The 18,273-nt window shown below is 58.9% G+C and overlaps 1 protein-coding gene across 3 annotated transcripts; it reads left to right on the top strand.

Moving 5' to 3' along the window:
- The first annotated feature begins 1,041 nt into the window (after positions 1 to 1,041).
- On the top strand, positions 1,042 to 17,619 carry WDR81 (WD repeat domain 81). 3 transcript variants are annotated; one of them, XM_035139312.3, is made up of 11 exons: positions 1,042 to 1,147; positions 2,226 to 5,894; positions 6,510 to 6,617; positions 7,230 to 7,420; positions 9,193 to 9,383; positions 9,629 to 9,782; positions 10,307 to 10,439; positions 11,058 to 11,747; positions 11,881 to 12,026; positions 14,181 to 14,360; positions 16,327 to 17,619. In XM_035139312.3, exons 2-11 carry the CDS (start codon positions 2,252 to 2,254, stop codon positions 16,648 to 16,650), a joined length of 5,760 nt encoding a protein of 1,919 aa, XP_034995203.1. In that variant the 5' UTR covers positions 1,042 to 1,147; positions 2,226 to 2,251; the 3' UTR covers positions 16,651 to 17,619. The 3 variants fall into 3 exon arrangements, with proteins under 3 accessions (XP_034995203.1, XP_088514098.1, XP_088514097.1); XM_088657971.1 differs by lacking the exon at positions 1,042 to 1,147 and adding an exon at positions 1,165 to 1,266; XM_088657972.1 differs by lacking the exon at positions 2,226 to 5,894 and having other exon boundaries at positions 1,051 to 1,147.
- The last annotated feature ends 654 nt before the right edge of the window (positions 17,620 to 18,273 follow it).

Raw genomic sequence — 18,273 nt, 5'->3', positions numbered from 1 at the left:
CCAGGGGGCATCGCAGCTCCAGATGCTACAGGGGTGGGGGCGGGGGGCAGAAACGGGGGCGGGGGCGGGTCTGGCGTTCCTAGGCGGGGCCGGGGCAATGATGTTCCTTCTCACCCACCCACGCACCAAACTCTCGCAAATTCAAAAGAAGGTTGGGGGGGGGTTGTGGCTTTTTCAACTTTATAAGGCACAGTACGAATTGTGACCCGCGTCAATCATTCGGCAAAAAAATCGCCAGCACATTTCGTTAACTGTATATCTGATTACAGGACAGGTAGGTAGCCGTGTTGGTCTGACGTTGTCGAAACAAAATAAAAAAAATTCCTTTCAGCAGCACCTTAAAGACCAACTAAGTTTTTATTTTGGTATGAGCTTTCGTGTGCATGCACACCAGCGTATCTGAAGAAGTGTGCATGCACACGAAAGCTCATACCAAAATAAAAACTTACCGGTAGTTGGTCTTTAAGGTGCTGCTGGAAGGATTTTTTTTATTTCGTTTTGACTTAATAGTAAGAATTCACCCGTATAATTATAATACACTGAAGCAGAAGTCCCCAGGCGCTTATGTAGGGAAAGGGGGGGGTGGGGGTATCACTCCGAAGGGTGGTGAAAATGAGTGATTGACTGACTGATAGCTGTTGACGACTGTGAACGACTGCAAATGGTCTTGCATGAAAAAGCATATATATCTGATGTGCAGGTGACGTGATCGCAAAAACAAAACCTCAAAGCGGTTTACAAAAAGATGAAGCAATAAAATCGAGAAAATTTTATAACGTTGCTTTAAAACAAATGAAAAGTTAAAATATTAGATTAAATCCCACACCAAGGTGGACTTGAGTAAACATTACTGTTCTCAGCAGCTGCCAAACGGAATAGTGATATGGCAGGAAGTTCCAAATTTACGTGAATTTAGGTCAACACGCTCCCCGCGCCCGCGCCCCGTTCCTCCTTGGCTGCGCGTGCACGCCGCTCCCCACCCTCGGGCCACGTGGAGTTTGTGTCTTTCCTCGGGAAGCGGCGCCACGTGACCCGCGCGTCAGCTGACCCAACATGGCTGGGAGCGGAGCGAGATCGGCCGCCGCCGCCGCTGCCGCCGAGGAAGGCGCCTCCTCGCGCGCCGCCTGATTCCCGCGCGCGCCCCCAGGTGAGGCTGGCCCGCCTGCCCTTGCTCGGCCCCGAGCCTCGCCCAGCAGCCCTCCCCGCCAGGGAAGCGGGGCAGGCGGGCCTCTGAACATGTGCAGAGTGCCTTGCTGTCTGCTGGAGGTAGGGCGGTCGCGCCCTGCGGGGAAGGAAGGAGATCCTCCTCCTCGGCGACGGTGCTGTGGAGACCCGGGAGAGGGGACGCCGCTGCCGCGACCCCTGAGCGGAGGGAGGGAGGGAGGAGGAGGGGAGCCCGGAGTCCGTTTCCCGCGTGGTCCTGGCAGCAGCCCGGTCGCCCGAGCATGGGCAGAGTGGATTTCCCCTTTCCGTGGGGCAGCGCGGGCGAAGCGCACCGTCAGCTGACAGTTCGTAGCGTGCGAGGCGCGTGACGCGAGGCAGCTTCGGGCTGGGCGCTTCCTCAATTCTTAGCAATTAATCCTGGCAAGAAGGAGCTGGTCGCCTCCTCGGGGTGGGGTGGGATCCCTTGGCCTCGTGGGAAACGGGGTGCTGGGGAGCGAGGTGGGCCTCCTGTCTCTGAGCTCCGCTTGGGCTCCGCTGCCCCTGCTTTGCAAGCAGAAGCTGCCAGGCTGAGTCCCTGGCAGCAAATCCAGGAAGGGCAGGAAATGGCCCTGGCCTGAAATCCTGCAGAGCTGCTGCCAGTCAGAGCAGGCAGTGCTGAGCTAGAGGGATGGAGAGACCCATTTATTTGCAGGCCTCTCATGAGACTGGGCAGCCGCTGTTTGGTGAATGGACCAACATGGTCTGAGTTGGTCTCTGGCTGCTCTCTTCCATAGAACCACAGAGGGACCCAAGGGTCATCAGCCCAACCCTTTGTTCAAATGGGACTTGGGTACAACAGGCATTCCAACTTTGCCCCAGGCCTCTGGCTGTGAGCTCAGAGGGTAGAGCATGAGAGACTCAAACTCAGTCAGGGTGGTGGGTTTGAGCATTGCAGGGGGTGGACTAGATGCTTCTTGTGGTCCCTCCCAACTCTGTGATTCTAGCTATCCACCCCTTCCACAGACGTTCTATGTTCTGCCCCAGTGATCTGTGGCTCTTTCTCTCTCCACCCCCCCCCCCAGGGAATGCTGCTGTGCTGCCCCCCAAGATGGACACGCTCCTCAGGCAAGTGGAGAAGGACTTGGGCATTGATCGCAGCCAGCTGGCAGCTGCCACGGGGAGCTCCCACGTCATCGCTCTGGTGCCCACCAAGTGGCTGGCCGGCCTAAAGGAGCGGGGAGTGCTGCCCAGCCTGTGCCCGCGCCCCGATGGGCTCAGCGATGTGGAGGTGCGCACCTGCCTCCAGCACTCGGTGCAGAAGCTGCCATCCGGCTGGACCAGGGTGGAGATCCATGGCCTGAGGAAGGACCGGCTGCGCTACAGGCTGGCTGTGGTGCCTGGCGACCCCAAGGAGCCCCCCGAGACCCTCCATGGCTTCATGCGCCACGTGGCTTCTCAGAACTACCGGAACTTGTGGAGCCAGGCTCACCGCCTTTATGTCCGCCCGTACTGCCACGCGACCACCCCACCCACGGCCCCTGCCCTGGAGGTACTCTGTGGGGCCCTCCAGAGGCTCTACGGCTGCCCCATCGTCCCCGTGGGCAGGGGCACCCCCTCCTGCACCTCCCCAGCTAAAGAGGGCGGCTGCTCACCCGGCAGCTGCCCTCCTCTGGGCTGCCCCAGCATCCTCCCGGCGGAGGCGCTGCTCGACTCCCCGGAGATGTTGTACGTGGTCTTCCCCTACGTCCAGTTCTGCCTCCACGACATCGTGACCTTCAGCCCGGCCAAGCTGACCAACAGTCATGCCAAGCTCCTCTTCATCCTCTTCCAGGTCCTGCAGGCCATGGAGGCGTGCCACCGGGCAGGACTGGCGTGTGGGGCCTTCTCCTTGCACGACGTGGCTGTGGACGAGAAGCTGTGCGCCCGGCTCAGGGTCCAGCTCCGGGACTACGAGCGGGAGGAGGAGGAGGAGGAGGTGGTGGCAGAAACAGAGGCGGGTACTGCAGAGAGGGACCCGCTGGTGGACGGAGGTGGCATCCATGCAGCGCCTCGGAAGGGCCTGGGGCAGCTGGTGCTGGACTGGGTGCAAGGGCGCCTCAGCAACTTTGACTACCTCCTGCACCTGAACCGCTTGGCCGGCCGCCGGGCGGGTGACCCCAACTACCATCCCGTCCTGCCCTGGGTGGTGGACTTCAGCACCCGCAATGGCCGCTTCCGGGACCTTCGGAAGTCCAAGTTCCGCCTCAACAAGGGCGACAAGCAGCTGGACTTCACCTATGAGATGACCAAGCAGGCCTTTGTGGCTGGGGGCGGCCTGGGCGGGGAGCAGCCCCATGTGCCCCACCACATCTCCGACGTCCTCTCGGACATCACCTACTACGTCTACACCGCCCGGCGGACGCCCCGGGCCGTACTGTGCTCCCATGTGCGCTCCCAGTGGGAGCCCAACGAGTACCCGGCCAGCATGGAGCGCATGCAGGGCTGGACGCCGGACGAGTGCATCCCCGAGTTCTACTCCGACCCCGCCATCTTCCGCTCCATCCACCCGGACATGCCGGACCTGGAGGTGCCAGCCTGGTGCAGCGGCCGCGAGGAGTTTGTGGCGGCCCACCGGGCACTGCTGGAGAGCACGGAGGTCTCACAGGACCTCCACCACTGGATCGACCTCACCTTTGGCTACAAGCTGCTGGGCAAGGAGGCTGTCAGGGAGAAGAACGTCTGCCTGCACCTGGTGGACGGCCACACCCACCTGGCCAGCTACGGGGTGGTGCCCCTCTTTGACCAGCCCCACCCCCGGCGCCTAGCGGGGAGCTGCGCCCTCCTCTCCGCCGAAGCCCCGCCCATCACCAGGCCCCTCATCCCCCCCGTGCAGGAGACGAGAGTCCTGGAAGGGGGTGCCCCCAAGGGCCAGGCCACCAAGGGTGCCGGCGGGCCGGTCGTGGAAACGGCGCCATGCGAAGGCACGTGGGATGGGGGCCGGTTCACAGCGGTGGAGGAGGTGGAGCAGGGGGCAGAGGCACTGGAGGCCCTCCCGGCCGGGGCAGGCCGGGCCACAGAGCTGCCCGGTACCCCCGCCCCGCCCCCGGGGATCCCCGCAGAGGGCAAGCACCTCGGCCGCAGCAGGACCAAAGCGGGGGCTCCTCTTGCGGAAGGGCCAGAGGCGAAGATCGTCCTTCCCGAGGGTTGCAACTTCCTGCAGGCCTTGGAGGAGCTGGAGAAGCTGGACGCCTTCCTTCTGAAGGGGCTGCACGCCCAGGTGGGCCGGCCGGAGCAGCGCCAGCCTCGCTTGCCCCCGGGGCCCTCGGACCTCTTCCAGAGAGACATGCAGGCCCTGGGGGTCGTGGTGGCCGAGATCGTCTTTGCCTCGAAGCTGCGGGCGCTGGAGCCCGGGGCGGCCCTGGCGGAGCGCTTCCAGGCGGCCCGGAGGCTGTGCCACCAGCACCCTAAGGACATCCCGGCTCCTCTCCTGCACCTGCTGGAGACGCTGCTGCAGCTGAAGGTGGCGGATGGACAGCTCGCCAGGGCGGGGTGGGGGCCGCTCCTGTTTGACTACCCCCCTGTCTGGCAGGGCCTCCCTCCGCCCTGCCCCTGGCAGCTGCGGAGCTCCTTCAGCGCACTGCTGCCCTTCCCCGCCTACTTCCCAGCTCTGCACCGATTCATCTCCACCTACCTGTCTCGGCAGGCCGAGGCCGAGGGCCGGGAGCTGGTGTTCCAGCTGTGGCGGCAGCTGGAGGGCGTGCTGAGCAGCATCACTCCGGAGGGCCTGGAGATCCTGCTGCCCTTCGTCCTGGCGCTGCTGTCCGGGGAGCGCACGGCTGTCCACGCCGCCTGGTACCTCTTTGAGCCCATTGCCAGGGCCCTGGGCCCCCGCAACGCCCACAAGTACCTTCTGAAGCTGCTGGTGGGGGCCTACGAAAACCCCCGCTGCCTCCACGGGCGCTTCTACCTGTACACCGACTGCTTCGTGGCGCAGCTGATGACGCGGCTGGGCCTGCAGCTCTTCCTCTCCGCCCTCCTGCCCCACATCCTGCAGGTGCTGGTGGGGTCCGAGGGGGCCGCCCTGGAGGAGAACAAGGCCCTGCTGGGGGCGACGGAAGAGGAGGACGACGACGAGAGCGGGGGTGGCAGTCCCGGGCCCTGCTCCTTTGGGGAGGAGGCCAAGGCGGAGGCAGAGAGGGGCTCGGCACTGCAGCTGCTGGGCTACATGTCCGGGGTCAGCCTGCACGACCAGGCCGACCTGCCCGAGAGTGAGGACTTCCAGAACGGGCTCTACGTGGCCGAGGCTCTGCGGGGCAGGGAGGAAGAGGAGGAGGAGGAAGAGGCCGCGGCAGCCGAGGAATCCCTCAGCCTGGGCCGCCTGAGTGACAAGAGCAGCGCCAGCGAGGTCTCCTTGGGGGAGGACCGGTCGGCCGCCGACGGGGAGTCCCAGAAGGACAAAGGGAGCCTCAAATCCCTCGACAGCAGCCAGGACCTGAAGCACAGCGAGGAGGAAGAGGAGGAAGAGCAGGAAGAGGAGCAGCCGCAGGAGGAGGAAGACGAGGGCGAGCAGGATGGGGAGGAAGAGCACGATGACGCCACCACCGTGGTCACAGAGGAGCCGACACTCTCCATGGGACTCAGCGCCTCGGTGGAAGCCAGCCTGGCAGATGATGACGATGGCGAGGTGGAGGAAGAAGAGGAAGAGGAGGAAGGCCGGGTCGGAAGGGGCTTGTTGGACCAGGAGGGGGACAAGGAGAGGAGCATTCTGCTGGGTGAGCCAAGGCTCCTTCCGGGGGTGGGTGGGGAGGGGGGCCTAGTCATTCATTCATTGATTAAAAAATTATATACCGCTGTATCATAGAAATACGTCATAGTGGTTTAGAGCAGGCACGTCCAACAGGTAGATCGTGATCTACCGGTAGATCACTGGACATCTGTGGTAGATCACTGGTAGACCACTGCCCCCCCCAAAGAAGCTCAACAAGTTTGCTCCCCTAAAAAAAGCTCAACATTTTCCCCTGCACCCCCCCAAAACAGTCCTTTCCTCCTCCCTAAAATGGGCCTTCCCCCTTCCTAAAAAAACATCTTTGACCTGAACCCCCCAAAAGGGGGCAGATCACTGCCAGTCTTTAACTCTGTGAGTAGATCGCAGTCTCTTGGGAGTTGGCCACCCCTGGTTTAGAGTAATATAAGCAAAAAAAGAATTCAAAAGAAACAGCAGCAGGACCACGGGAGGAGGAGGACGGGCCCTTCACTGCCTGCCTAGGCCTTTGCAGGAAGGGGCTGGGGAGGTGCTGGGAAGCCAGGCTGCGCCCGCAAAGGAAGCTCCTTTGGGTGTGGGCAGGGTGCCGCCTAATCACCCCCTCCCACCCTCTCTTGTCTCCCAGACACAGCATGCAAGATGGTGAGGTGGCTCTCGCCCAAGCTGGGCCCCACCACCACCTCCCGCTACGTGGCCAGGAACCTCCTCCGACTCCTGACGTCTTGCTACATTGGTAATTCTCGCCTGGGGGGTTATGGGGCAGGAAAGGAGGCTGCTTTTCGTGGATCTAGGGGAGGGTGACCTTCTATTGGAACAGCCTTTGCCAACCTGGTGCCCAAGTGGGGCGGGTGGGCACTTGGGGGTCTACAGCGTGTTTAGCCTGCAGAAGAGGAGATAGGAGTTGCTTTCTCCCCTGGAGGGCAGGACCTGAACAAACAGACTCATATTGCAAGAAAGGAGATTCCAACTAAAGATTAGGAAAAACTTTCTGAGGATAAGAACAGATTCCCTCTGTAAGTGGTGGACTTGTCTTCACCGGGCTCCAGTTTTCCATTGGCTACAGCAGCTGGCATGGGCAACCTGGTCAGAGACAGGAAGAGGTGTTAGAGCCCAGCAGCCCCACAGGCATTCCCCAGACGGTAGGACTTGAACCAGGGGCATGGAGGGTCTGAGCTGCCCCTGTGGGTGTGTGGACTCTCCTTCACCAGGGGCATGTAAGCAGTGGCTGAACGGCGCCTTTCAGGGCTCCTGTTGCAATGGGATTTCCTGACTTGGGAGCGGGTTGGGCTGGATGACCTTTGAGGTTCCCTCCCACATTCTCTCTCTGCTCTTTCTCCTTCTGCAGGTCCTGGGAGGCAGCAGTTTGTGGCCGGGGCTGAAGAGAGCAGCCCTCTGAGCTCCGGGAACATCTACCAGAAGCGGCTGCTGGTGGGGGATGTGGTGTCCGAGCCAGTGCTGACCTGCCTCATCCACCTAGCACACCTGTATGGAGAGCCCGTCCTCACCTACCTGTACCTGCCCTATATCAGCTACCTGGTCAGTGTCTCTATCTGAGGGTGACAGGGCTCCAGGCGTGGGGGAGGGGGGCTCCACTTTCCCTCTCTCTCCATCTTCCTCGGAGCAAAGTTTTGATGGCCATCTGCCAGGGATTCTTTAGCTGAGATTCCTGCATCGCAGGGGGTTGGACTAGATGAACTCTGGGGGTCCCTTCCAGCTCCAGGATTCTCTGATTCCACCTTGCCTTCTCCTACACCATTGCCATATGCTGCGTCAGACCCCGGGGCCCATCGGGCACAGTGTTGTCCAGACTGACTGGCAGCAATGGCTCTCTGGGGTTTGGGGCAGGGAGTGTCCCTGGGGATTGAAGCTGGGACCTTCTGCATGCCAAGCAGCTGCTCTGCGCCACTGAGCTAGGGCCCTTACCCAGGGCTCGTTCTCATCCTTCCACTCCAGCACCATTCTTGGGCAGCCTGAGCAGCTTGCTGCAGGGAACACAGGAGTTTGTTCAAGATTTCAGCAGCCAGAGAAGCTTAGCTTTAAAAACAAAGCAGCCCAAGCAAACTCACCTTCCCAAGTTTCTAACCCTCATGGCTTTAGAGGGAAGCTGAAATGTACCTGAGCTGTGCCTGGCGAACTCCCAGAGGGCAGGAGTGGGGGGCTGAGCAGAGGAGGGGCCAGCGGGACAGAAGATTGGGCAGATATATGCCAACTAAAATCCTAGATGTTGCCCCCCCCCACTTCCAAGGAGGGAGTTTGCCTTGCTTTGTGTCCTGGAGGGAGGAGTTTCATTTCCTCCCAGGCAGCTGCTCTGAAAGGAGAAGCTGACTCATGTTCAGCCCCAGGGGCTCTGAATGCCCTCTGCCCACTTGCTCGCTCTCTGTGTGTGGAGGTCACTTTCTGTATTGGGGGGCACTTCCCCATTTTAATTCTTTCCCAACACGGAGGGTTGTATTCAGCAAAGTCAGGGGAGGAAGCAGCCCCTTCGCTGGGTGGTGGGGGGAGGAGGAGGAGGAGGAAGAAGAAGAGGAGGAGGAGGCTGCCTGGGAAGAGCTTTGCTGAGCCTCCCAGCAGTGATGTCCAATTGGCCAGGCGGGCAAGGTAGGCAGGGCTCACCCAAGTCAGTTTGGCACCGGGGGTGAAGCACAAAATGGCGCCCCCTCCCACTAGGGGCAAAGGGGTGGGGGAAGAGCTATACAGTATTAGGAACAAGGGGGGAATCAACCGGACGGTTGAAGTGGGAATCCAAGGGCACTGAATCATGCCAGGGGACCCCAGAGAGCAGCAGACTTCCTACTTGCCACAGAGGCGAGATGGGGGCGGCTACTCAGGAGGTGGCAGATCCAGCCTGCAAGGAGCGCACCACAGCCATTGTGGCCACAGAGGCAGGAGCAGGAGCAGGTGATGCCTTCCTTGGGGACTGGATCTGCTGCCACTGTGGATCCTGCCTCAGCTTGCTCATGAGGTGAGTGGTGCAAATGAGGTCATGGTCTTTTTCATGGAGGAGAAGGCTATCCATGGTTGCTTGAGTACCAGATGCTAGAAAATACCGGAGGGGAGAGAGGGCTCTTGGGCTCAGATCCTGCTTGCAGGCTTCCTCCGGGGTTCTACTAGATGACTCTGGAGTCTTTTCCAATTCTACCACTCTGTGATTTTCTCAAGTGCCATAGGAAAGGCAGCGGTGGCTCTCAAGGATTTTAAGGTGGGGGGATTGTTCCTAGCTCTACCTAAAGATGCCTCCTGAGGACCTTCTGCATGCCAAGCAGGTGTTCTGCCGCTGACCCACGTGGGGCCTCCTTTCCCTGTTCCAGGTGGCTCCTGGGGGCGGAGCAGGCGTCGTCCGGCTGAACAGCCGCAAGGAGGCCGGTCTCCTGGCTGCCATGACGCTCACCCGCAAGATCGTCGTCTACCTCTCAGACACCACCCTCATGGATATCCTCCCCAAAATCAGCCAGGAGGTCCTTCTGCCTGTCCTGGGCTTCCTCACCTCGGACACCATCAGGTGATGTATTGGGATGAGAGGCTGGGGCGACAGACCCCCTCTGGCATGCAGCAGGAGGGACCAGTCCCTGGGAAGCCTCAGGCATCCCTCTCTGGCCACGAGGGTCTCTGCTCTGGAGGCGCTGGCTGGGGGAACCCAGCAGCCCCTGCTGTGCTCCCAGAGCCCTTTGGGGGGAGACTGGGTGGTGTGTGCTGGGGTGTCTCTTGGGCACCCTTCTTGACTGACACACCACCCTCCCCCTCCAGCTTCCCCAGTGGGGCCCAGGCCCGCGTCGGCTTGTGCCTCAAGACCATCAGCCTCGTGGCGCTGGTTTGCTTGCGGATCGGGTCGGAGATGGTGCAGCAGCACCTCAGCCAGACTCTCCGCATGTTCTTTGAGACATTTTCGCTGCTGGAGCAGGTGAGTTGGGAAGAGAGGGCAGGAGGTCAGGGAGCTTTTTCGGCCTCTGCTAAAGGGGGTGGAGGGAGAGAGGGAGAGAGAGTGCGAAGAACCCCTGGCTTTAGCAACACTTGAACTCGTCGCACATGGAAGTTGGGGGTGAGTGGGGTGGAAGTGGTTATGCATCAGGCCAACCCAGGAGACGTTTCTCAGGCCACAAACGTCCAGAAAGTGATCTTTCCTCTGCAGAGCCAAAATGGTCTTATTATATCTAGGGAGCCTTGGTGGCAGAGGTTGGGGAGAAACAAACAGTGGATTCCAGTTTCTACACTGCTTTCATGGGGTCCCTTCCAACTCTACCGTTCTATGAAAAGTGCAGGCATGGGGGAAATGGCCTCTTCCAAAATGCGGTGCTGTTCTCAGGGCAGCTGTTGGGGCTGGGTGGGAATCCTCTCCTGGAGGTGGGTGCCAGCAAGGCCAAGCTCACCAGTGAGGCGGAGGTTTGTCTGTGACTGGTTCCCTTCTCCTCCTCCCCCCCCCCCCAGGGCATGACACAGGAGCTGCCTGCCCTGCCGACGAGGCTGCTGCCCCCGGACCCGTCTGCTGTGCTGGAGCTGCAGAAGGTTTTCAGCCTGGAGATGGCTTACATCACCTTTGTCCCCTTCTCCTGTCTGCTAGGTATGGTGTGTGGCCTGACTCTCCTCCCCTGCTTTCTCCCGATCCATGTCTCTCTTCTGTGCTCTTGCAGACACATGCATGCGCACACACTCTGCACCTTCTCAAATGGCTCTGGGTGTGAGTCTCGGGCAGCAGACACAGCAGCGAGTCTTGTGGCACCTTGAAGATCAGCCCAGCCTGTGCCCACCTGGTGCCCTCCAGCTGTATTGGGCTGCAGGGAGTGGGGTGGCCAAGTTGTCCAAAACATTGGGAGGTTGGCAGGCCTGAAGGCCCCTAAGGAACACCCATTCTTCCTTTTGGACCCTGGACATCTTAAGGCAGTGAGTTCCACAGGTTAATTTGCAGCAGTGTGAATAAATGCTTTCTTTTTCTAGAACTGCATGGGAGAGGGAGAAAAACGTCTCCCTGCTTCCTTTCTCCAACCTGTGCACAACTTTTATAAATCTCTCTGACTGTTTCTCTCCCTCCTTGTTAAAAACTTGACAAGCCCCAGACTCTGTTGCCTTTGCAGCTCCTTGGCCCCGTTGCGCTTGTGAGGTGAGGCCTTAGTGCTCCCTGGCCTTGCGTGTGGCCTGGATCCATCCCCAGAGCTCTTCCACCTTCCTCCCTTCTCTGCAGGTGACGTCATCCACACCCTCGTCCCCAACCATGCGCTGGTTGGGCAGCTGGCTGGCCTCTACCTGGAGAGCATCACCCCCCGAGGCCTGGCTTCCCGGAGCCAGGATGCAGCTGGGCCAGGCCCGGGTTCCTTGGAGCAAAGCGCCCTGGGCGCAGACCCCTCCTCTGGCCCCTGTGAGGACACGCACTCGGGGACTTTCGGGAGCGTGCTGGTGGGCAACCGGATCCAGGTCCCCAAGGAGGCCCAGCAGGAGGTCTCGGGGAGCCCCGGCAGCTTCTGCCCCATGCCGGGGCGCCGGGAGGAGGGGGATGCGCTGAAGCAGGAGCTGCACCGCAGCACCCACCACCTCTGCGGCAACTGGCTGGCCTACTGGCAGTATGAGATCGGGGTGAGCCAGCACGATGCCCGCTTCCACTTCCACCAGATCAAGCTGCAGAGCTTTGTGGGCCACGCGGGGGCCATCAAGTGCCTGGCCCCCCTGGGCGGGGAGGATTTCTTCCTCAGCGGCAGCAAGGACAAGACGGTGCGTCTCTGGCCCCTCTATAACCGGGGGGACGGCACCCACGAGGATGAGCCCCGCCTGACCTACGTGCAGCACAAGAAGTCCGTCTTCTACGTCGGCGCCCTGGAGGCCCCGCAGCACGTGGTCAGCTGTGATGGCACCGTCCACATCTGGGACCCCTTCACGGGTGAGGCGGGGGGAGGGGCTTGGCTGGGCCGCAGGAGTGTGGCCCCCTGTGGCTGGGTGGTGTAGGGAAAGGGCAGCTCAGAGCCTCTTTGGCCCCTTTCACCCCATCTGAACAGGCTGTCTCTCTCCTGCAGGCAAAGTCGTCCGCACATTTGAGGCACCTGACTGCAAAGTGCCCATCACGGCAGTGAGCGCCATGCCGCCTCCCTACGGCAGCATCAGCATGGCCAGCGCCGACTCAGTGCTGCGCTTCATCGACCACCGGAAGCCGGGACTCCAGGTACCCGAAGGGTTTGTTGCTCCTGGGGCTGCTCTAGTCGGCCGAGGTGGGGGGCATTTATTGAGAAATAATATATATATATATATAAGAATAATGGAGAAAACTGGGTATTGAAACTTGCTTAACCTAAATCATATATCCCAGTTTCCAGCAGCCCTTTAAAGTACGCTTCACGCAGAGTATACGCAGTCAGAAGTTGACCTGGCTAAGAAAATACCACCAAGAGCGTAGGGAATTATCTCCCTTATATGAAACCCCTTACTAGCTGCACACTTGTAAAAGTATGCAGATGAAAATACAAACGGTTGGGTTTCTTTAACTGAAAAACAAACTGACTCTCTAAAGAGACTTAAAACTAAAGATAAATGCTTTCTCTCTTAGCAATGTTATCTACCCACTTTCCAAACCTCCCACAAAACTCCCATTAAACTACCCGAGAATTAACAGCAAACTCGCATTATAACTAAGCGACTCTCATACTAAGATTCAACTAAGGAATCTCTTAAACTGAGAACAACTGAGAGAGTGATCTACTTAGAGATAAATCAAACTGAAAGATCAAACTAAGAGATACAGAAGGCTTTCTGGCAGAGCCTTATATACAAGGAGCAGAGCCCACGCCTGTGAGCAATTAACAGAAACACCGGCACCTGTTTCTCTTAAACAGACAGTATTTACATTAGACCGGCTCTAAAGTAACTTGACTATTCAAAAAATCCAACAGCATTTCCCGCTCCCCATTGGGCATGACTGTGAGGAGGAGGCCATAGTCTTGGGACAGAGCATCTCCCCGCTGGAAAAGGGTCTGAGAGCAGGCGATGGTTTTCTCTTCCACAAACGCCAGGGAGCCAATACAGGCAACTCCCAATTTACGCATGTTCAAGTCAAATTGCATATATTGGAAGCACCATTGAAAAAGCCTGCCAGCCCCCTGTTCCACCCCTTTTGATGATGTTTTTGGGTCATTCCGGGCTTGGCGTGTTGCCTGTGTGTGCGGTTGCACACAGATTGAACCCATGTAAATGGGGTGTCGTTGCCTGTACTCCCAGGACTGAGCTGGATAGAGAAAGGCAGGAAGGCAGCTTAGAATAACAGCCTTGTCGAGTTCTCCAGTCCAACTCCCTGTAATGTCAGAATCACAATAGAAGCATCTCTGGCAGATGGCCAGCCAACTGGACAGGACATTAGGAAGAACCTCTTGGTGGTCAGAGCTGCTCAAAAACCTCCAGTTAAAGAGGGAGGGTGCGCCCCCTTCCAAGGGAGTCTGTCCCGCTTTCAAACAGCTCTTAGAAAGCTCTTTCTCATGTTCTGTCAGAATCTTTCTTGCCATCTGGATCTGTTGGTTCGGATCCTGCCCTCCAGAACAGCAGAAAACAAGCTTGCACCACCGTCCATGTGGTAGCCCTTCAGAGATTGGAAGGTGGCTCTCAGGTCCCCTCTGAGTCTCTTTTCCGGGATCCCTCAGCCGCTTCCCTATGGGTTCTGTTGGGAAGGGACTGTCACTCGGAGACAAAACATCTGCTTTGCATGTACGTCTCTGGTTCGCTCCCAGGTGATGGGGCCCTGGAGAGATGCTTCTAGTCAGAGCAAGCAGCACTGGACCAGGTGGACCGAGAGTCTGGCCTGCAGCCAGGCCTGTGATGGTGGACCTGGGGGCTAAAGGGGCCTCACAATCTGGGAGTCCTGAACTGGTGGGTGTGACCCCAAGTGACAACTTTGGGAGTTGGGAGGCACCTTCCTTGAAAGGGCTGCCACTGGGGGGCAGCGCAACCCAGCTTGCGGGCAGGAGGTTCCCAGTCCAGCCCCGCACCAGTCCCCTCACTTACAAAGGGGGCCACGTGGCAGGTACTGGGAGGGTTTCCCTTTCCCAGGGCCCTGGAGGGCCAAAAGGAGAGAGAGCCTGGCGTGGCTTTGAAGCAACTTCCCATGGTCCTCTGAGGCAGAGCAGTGGCCTTGCAGGCAGAAGGTCTCGGGTCCAACCCCTGATGGCAGCATCAGGGAAATGCTGGGAGGAAAGCCCCGCACACCTGAAACCCTGGAGAGCTGCTGCTGCCAGTCAGAGCAGGCGATACCGAGGGAGAATTGCCGCAGGTTCTGACTGGGAGTGATGCTGCTTCTGACGCCCCTCTGCCTCCCCTCCTTCTGTGCCCGCAGCATGAATTCCGCCTGGCCTGTGGGGCCAACGCTGGCCTTGTCCGCTGCCTGGCCGTCAGCCCCAGTGGCCGGAGCGTGGTAGCCGGCTTCTCCTCTGGCTTCATGGCCCTGCTGGACACCCGGACAGGCCTCATCCTGAAGGTGTGGCCAGCACACGAGGGAGACATCTTGCAGATCAAGGTAAGGGGCTGGGCTGGAGGGGTTCATTTGGATGCATCCCCCCCCCCGCCTCGTTCGTCTCAGAGGCGAATTCGTTTACGATTGACCTTTCAAATGCTGGCTAAAACTGGTGAGCATCCCATCGTAAGGACACAAGAAGAGAGCCCATCTAAGCCAACCACCTGTGGCCAACCAAGGTTTAAATTTTTGAAATAAAAGCCATGAATTAGGAGGTTGCAGGCACCCCAGGCGATGTCTGGAGGCACCACTGTGCCCATGGCACCACCCTGGGGGCCCCAGATTGCCTCTCCTGGTCTGCCCTAGATGCCTTTTCACTCTTGCTCAGAGACCGGCTGCCTCCCTTTCCCCACTGCTGCACCACGGACAGCTGGAGATTCCCTTCTGTGGGTCCAAGGTATCGCCTGGTGCCCTTTGGCGCTGGGCTGAGGGGTTCAGGTTAAGGGAGCACAAGGAGCCAGGCTGAGGCCTGCTCTCTGTATAGGGAAATGCTCCGCATGGGTGGGTGGGTGGGTCTCAGGAGCCCCTGCCACAAGGCCCTTGCAGCCTCAGATCCAACACAGGGGCATCATTCGCCGTAGCCTTGTCTGCTTACATGTCTCCAGTGCATTCCCAGATTGTACGCCGGAGAAACCGGGAGATCTGGTATTGCAATGTTGCACACAGACAAGCACAAAACCCTCTTGCAGTTAAGTCTCCAGCCTTCGTGATTCCAGAGAGGAGGGCGGTCACATGTGAGCAATACCCCGTGGAAGGCATCCGTTTGTGGAGCAGCTTGCACTGTGTGGGTGTGGAAGTGGGGTTAGGGCGTTGGGGATTTGGCCGCTTGTCCCCTCTGTTGATCCTTCTCTCTGGGCCATTTCCGGGCTGGTGGGAGGAGAACAAAGGTCTTGTGTGCCAGAGGCGGGGAAGCCGAGTATGTGTGTGTGTGTTGGTGGTTCCTGCTTTTCCCACTCAGCGCTGGCTGGCTGCCCCTATCTGAATGGCTAACCCTTCTCCCTATTTGCCTGCTCCCTGGGCTGCCTTCTGTGGCCTTCACCCAGAGCCAAACAGCCCAGCTACTTGCTGTTCCTCCACTGATGGGAGGCCCTCGGCCACAAAGCCCCACTGGCATCCTGTGTGGCAGCAGGGCCGGCCCATCCATTAGGCAGGCTGCCTTGGGTGGCGGGCGCTGAAGGCAGGATCCCACAGCAGGACTGGATTCCGGCAGAATGTTGCCCAAACCTCACGTGATCTTGCCGGAAACAGACGCTGCTGCAGGCAAGGGAGGCTTGGGCGGCCGCATGTTCTGGCTTTGCCTCAGGTGGCAAAATGGGATGTGCAGCCCCCTGGTCCTTTGCAACCGATTCTGCATTGGGAGGGGTGGCCTTTGGGCAGTGAGATGCCAGAGGCCGGTTCTGGTTTTGCCCCTCTTGCTGGAGAGCACGCCGAGAACGGTGGAGAAGCTGGCACCTTTGGAGTCCCCCATGAAGCACGGTTGTGGGGCGGGTGAGCCCCCCAGTTAATGCTGGGGCTGAATACTAGCCAGGGCTCCTGCCTGGGGCGTGGGAAAGGAAATGATTTATGTCACAAAATTCATTCACCACTTGATTGTTAATAAAGAAAGGAAAATCAAGAAAAATCTGCAAGTTCTTTAAAATATACAAAAACTTAAAATACTAAAACAGATTAGGTTGAGTTTTGAGCAAATGTGGGACATGTGTTATATGTGGCAATGTCCAGTTGTGGCAATGGAAGAAGTCGAGAGGGCATATGGAGGGTAAGGCGATCTTGTAGGGTAAGGAAGAGTGCCTTGAGGCATGTGCGAAGTGCCTTTCCCCCGCCACTTTGTAACCACACTTCCTCCCCAAAGCAGGATTCAGTGGCGGGGTTAGGGACATCTAAGGACTGCTGCCCCCCCACATTCTGGGTGGGGTTCCTGGGTTTGGGCCGAGATGCCCCCGAGGTGACGGTGACGTTTCCCCCACAGGCCACGGAGGGCAATGTGCTGATCTCCTCCTCCTCCGACCACTCCCTGGCCATCTGGAAGGAGCTGGAGCCGAAGCCCTTGCAGACCTACAAGCCGGCCTCCTCGGAGCCCATCCACACCTTCGACCTCTATGGCAACGAGGTGGTGGCTGGGACCGTGGCCAACAGGATCAGCGTCTACGCCCTGCAGGAGGCGCTGCCCCCCAGTGTCACCAAGCTCAGCTCCGAGAACTTCCGGGGCACCCTCACCAGCCTGGCTGTCCTGCCCACCAAGTGCCAGCTCCTGCTGGGCTCTGACAACGGCACCGTCCGGCTCCTGGCGTAGCCCCGGCTCCAGTGACACGCGTCTCTCCTCCCTTCTGGGGACAGGGGCAGAGCCACTGGCCAAGAGCCCCTTTGCGGGGGGACTGGGTGAGAGAGGGGGCAGGGGGCTTCTAGGAGACCTCCGTGCCCGCTTTGACTCTCTGCAAGCAGGCTGCTGGGCAGCCAGAGGCCCCAACCCTCTCATCACCGTATGTGCCTGACACTCTGGGAAGTGGGGGTGGGCGTTCCCTGAGGAACCCACGGAGGGTTGCACTCTTCCACCTCCCCTCTCCAACGCAGCATTCCTGTTTCGATGGGGGGGGCACTTCCTCTGCTGTGTTTTGTGTGTGTGCTGCACAAGACTTCTTCTGTCCTTCTGGCTCCCCCCACCCATCCCATATGCGTCTCCTCCCCACACCCCGCAAGAGCTGGCCTCCATGCAAAGAGAAAAGGCTTTGCATCCCCCGGGCACCGAGGGCTCCTCCAGTTGGACTGTGGAGAGTGCCTTCTCTCCGCCCTGTGGAGAATGGCCCTCCTGTGGTGCTTGGCTTGACCCTGGAACCCTCGGAACCTCCTCCTCCTCCTCCTCTGCGAAGGGGGCAGCCTCTTTCCTGGCTGACCAGCCCTTGGAGATGCCCTTGGCACCCACTTCTCCAGTCTCCCTGTCTCTGCTCAATCCCAGTGAGGATGCACACACACACACACAGAGATGCAGTGGTCCAACTGCCCTGCCATCTTGAGCACTTGGTGGCTACTGTGCCACGTTCTGGCTCGCTCTGCCTGTCCTCCTGGAATGATTTTTTCCCTGGGGTGGGAGTGGCAGGGAGGCAGCTTGTGGGAAAACCCCCCACCCAGGCAAGGGTCAGCACACCTGTGCAAGTGCTTGCCCCCTTTTCCTGGGGGGCGGGGAGCAGACCCCCCCTTGCTGATTAACTGATTGCAATAGATTATATATATATACATATTCTAATAAACACCCTGGAGCTCGCAATTGCCTTTTCTCTCTATGTGTGTGTCATGAATTTGGTGTCCCTCTGCTGCTTCCTTCTCCCCCTCACAGACCACCTCCTCCGTAAGGGACAACAGGGCGCCACAAAAGGGCCAAGATGTTCCAAAACTTTCTGTAGTTAATCTGTGCCAGATAGTGAGATAGTCTGGCTATTTATTTATTTAGTAAACGTATGTCCAGCCCCTTGCAAGAAACAAACACGCCGCATAGTCAAGGTTATGAGTGCGCTCTAGGCAAGGCAAAGCTGCAATTCCTGACTTTCAGGGGGTTGGACTAGATGACCCTTGGGGGCCGCTTCCAACTCTACAGTTCCATGAAGTTGATTTCAAAGGAGGCCTAGAAAGGCCAAGCAGCTTCCAGCCAAGCAGGGAGGAATGATTAAGGTAGCATTCAGCTAAGTTTTGCAGGGAGTACACCTACTGGAAATCCTTGAACTTCACTTTGGCATGTTCCTTAATTTCTCCTAAGGCAGGCTGTTTGTTCAGCTGCCGCCGCCTGACCCAGCTCTTGTATTCAAGGTGGGGGGGGGAGTGCATGTCCCTTTTGCACGCAGAGTTTCGAGAGTCGTTTCCCCCTTTCTTGCTGCTCCTGCTGCCCGCTCCCCAGATGCCTAAGCTTTGGCCAGGATCCAGCGGG

This window comes from Zootoca vivipara, chromosome 14, assembly GCF_965207765.1.
Source record: "Zootoca vivipara chromosome 14, rZooViv2.hap1.1, whole genome shotgun sequence".
NCBI classification, from domain to species: domain Eukaryota; kingdom Metazoa; phylum Chordata; class Lepidosauria; order Squamata; family Lacertidae; genus Zootoca; species Zootoca vivipara.
The sequence above is the reverse complement of the archived record's forward strand: the minus strand, read 5'-3'. Positions and strand labels throughout refer to the sequence as shown.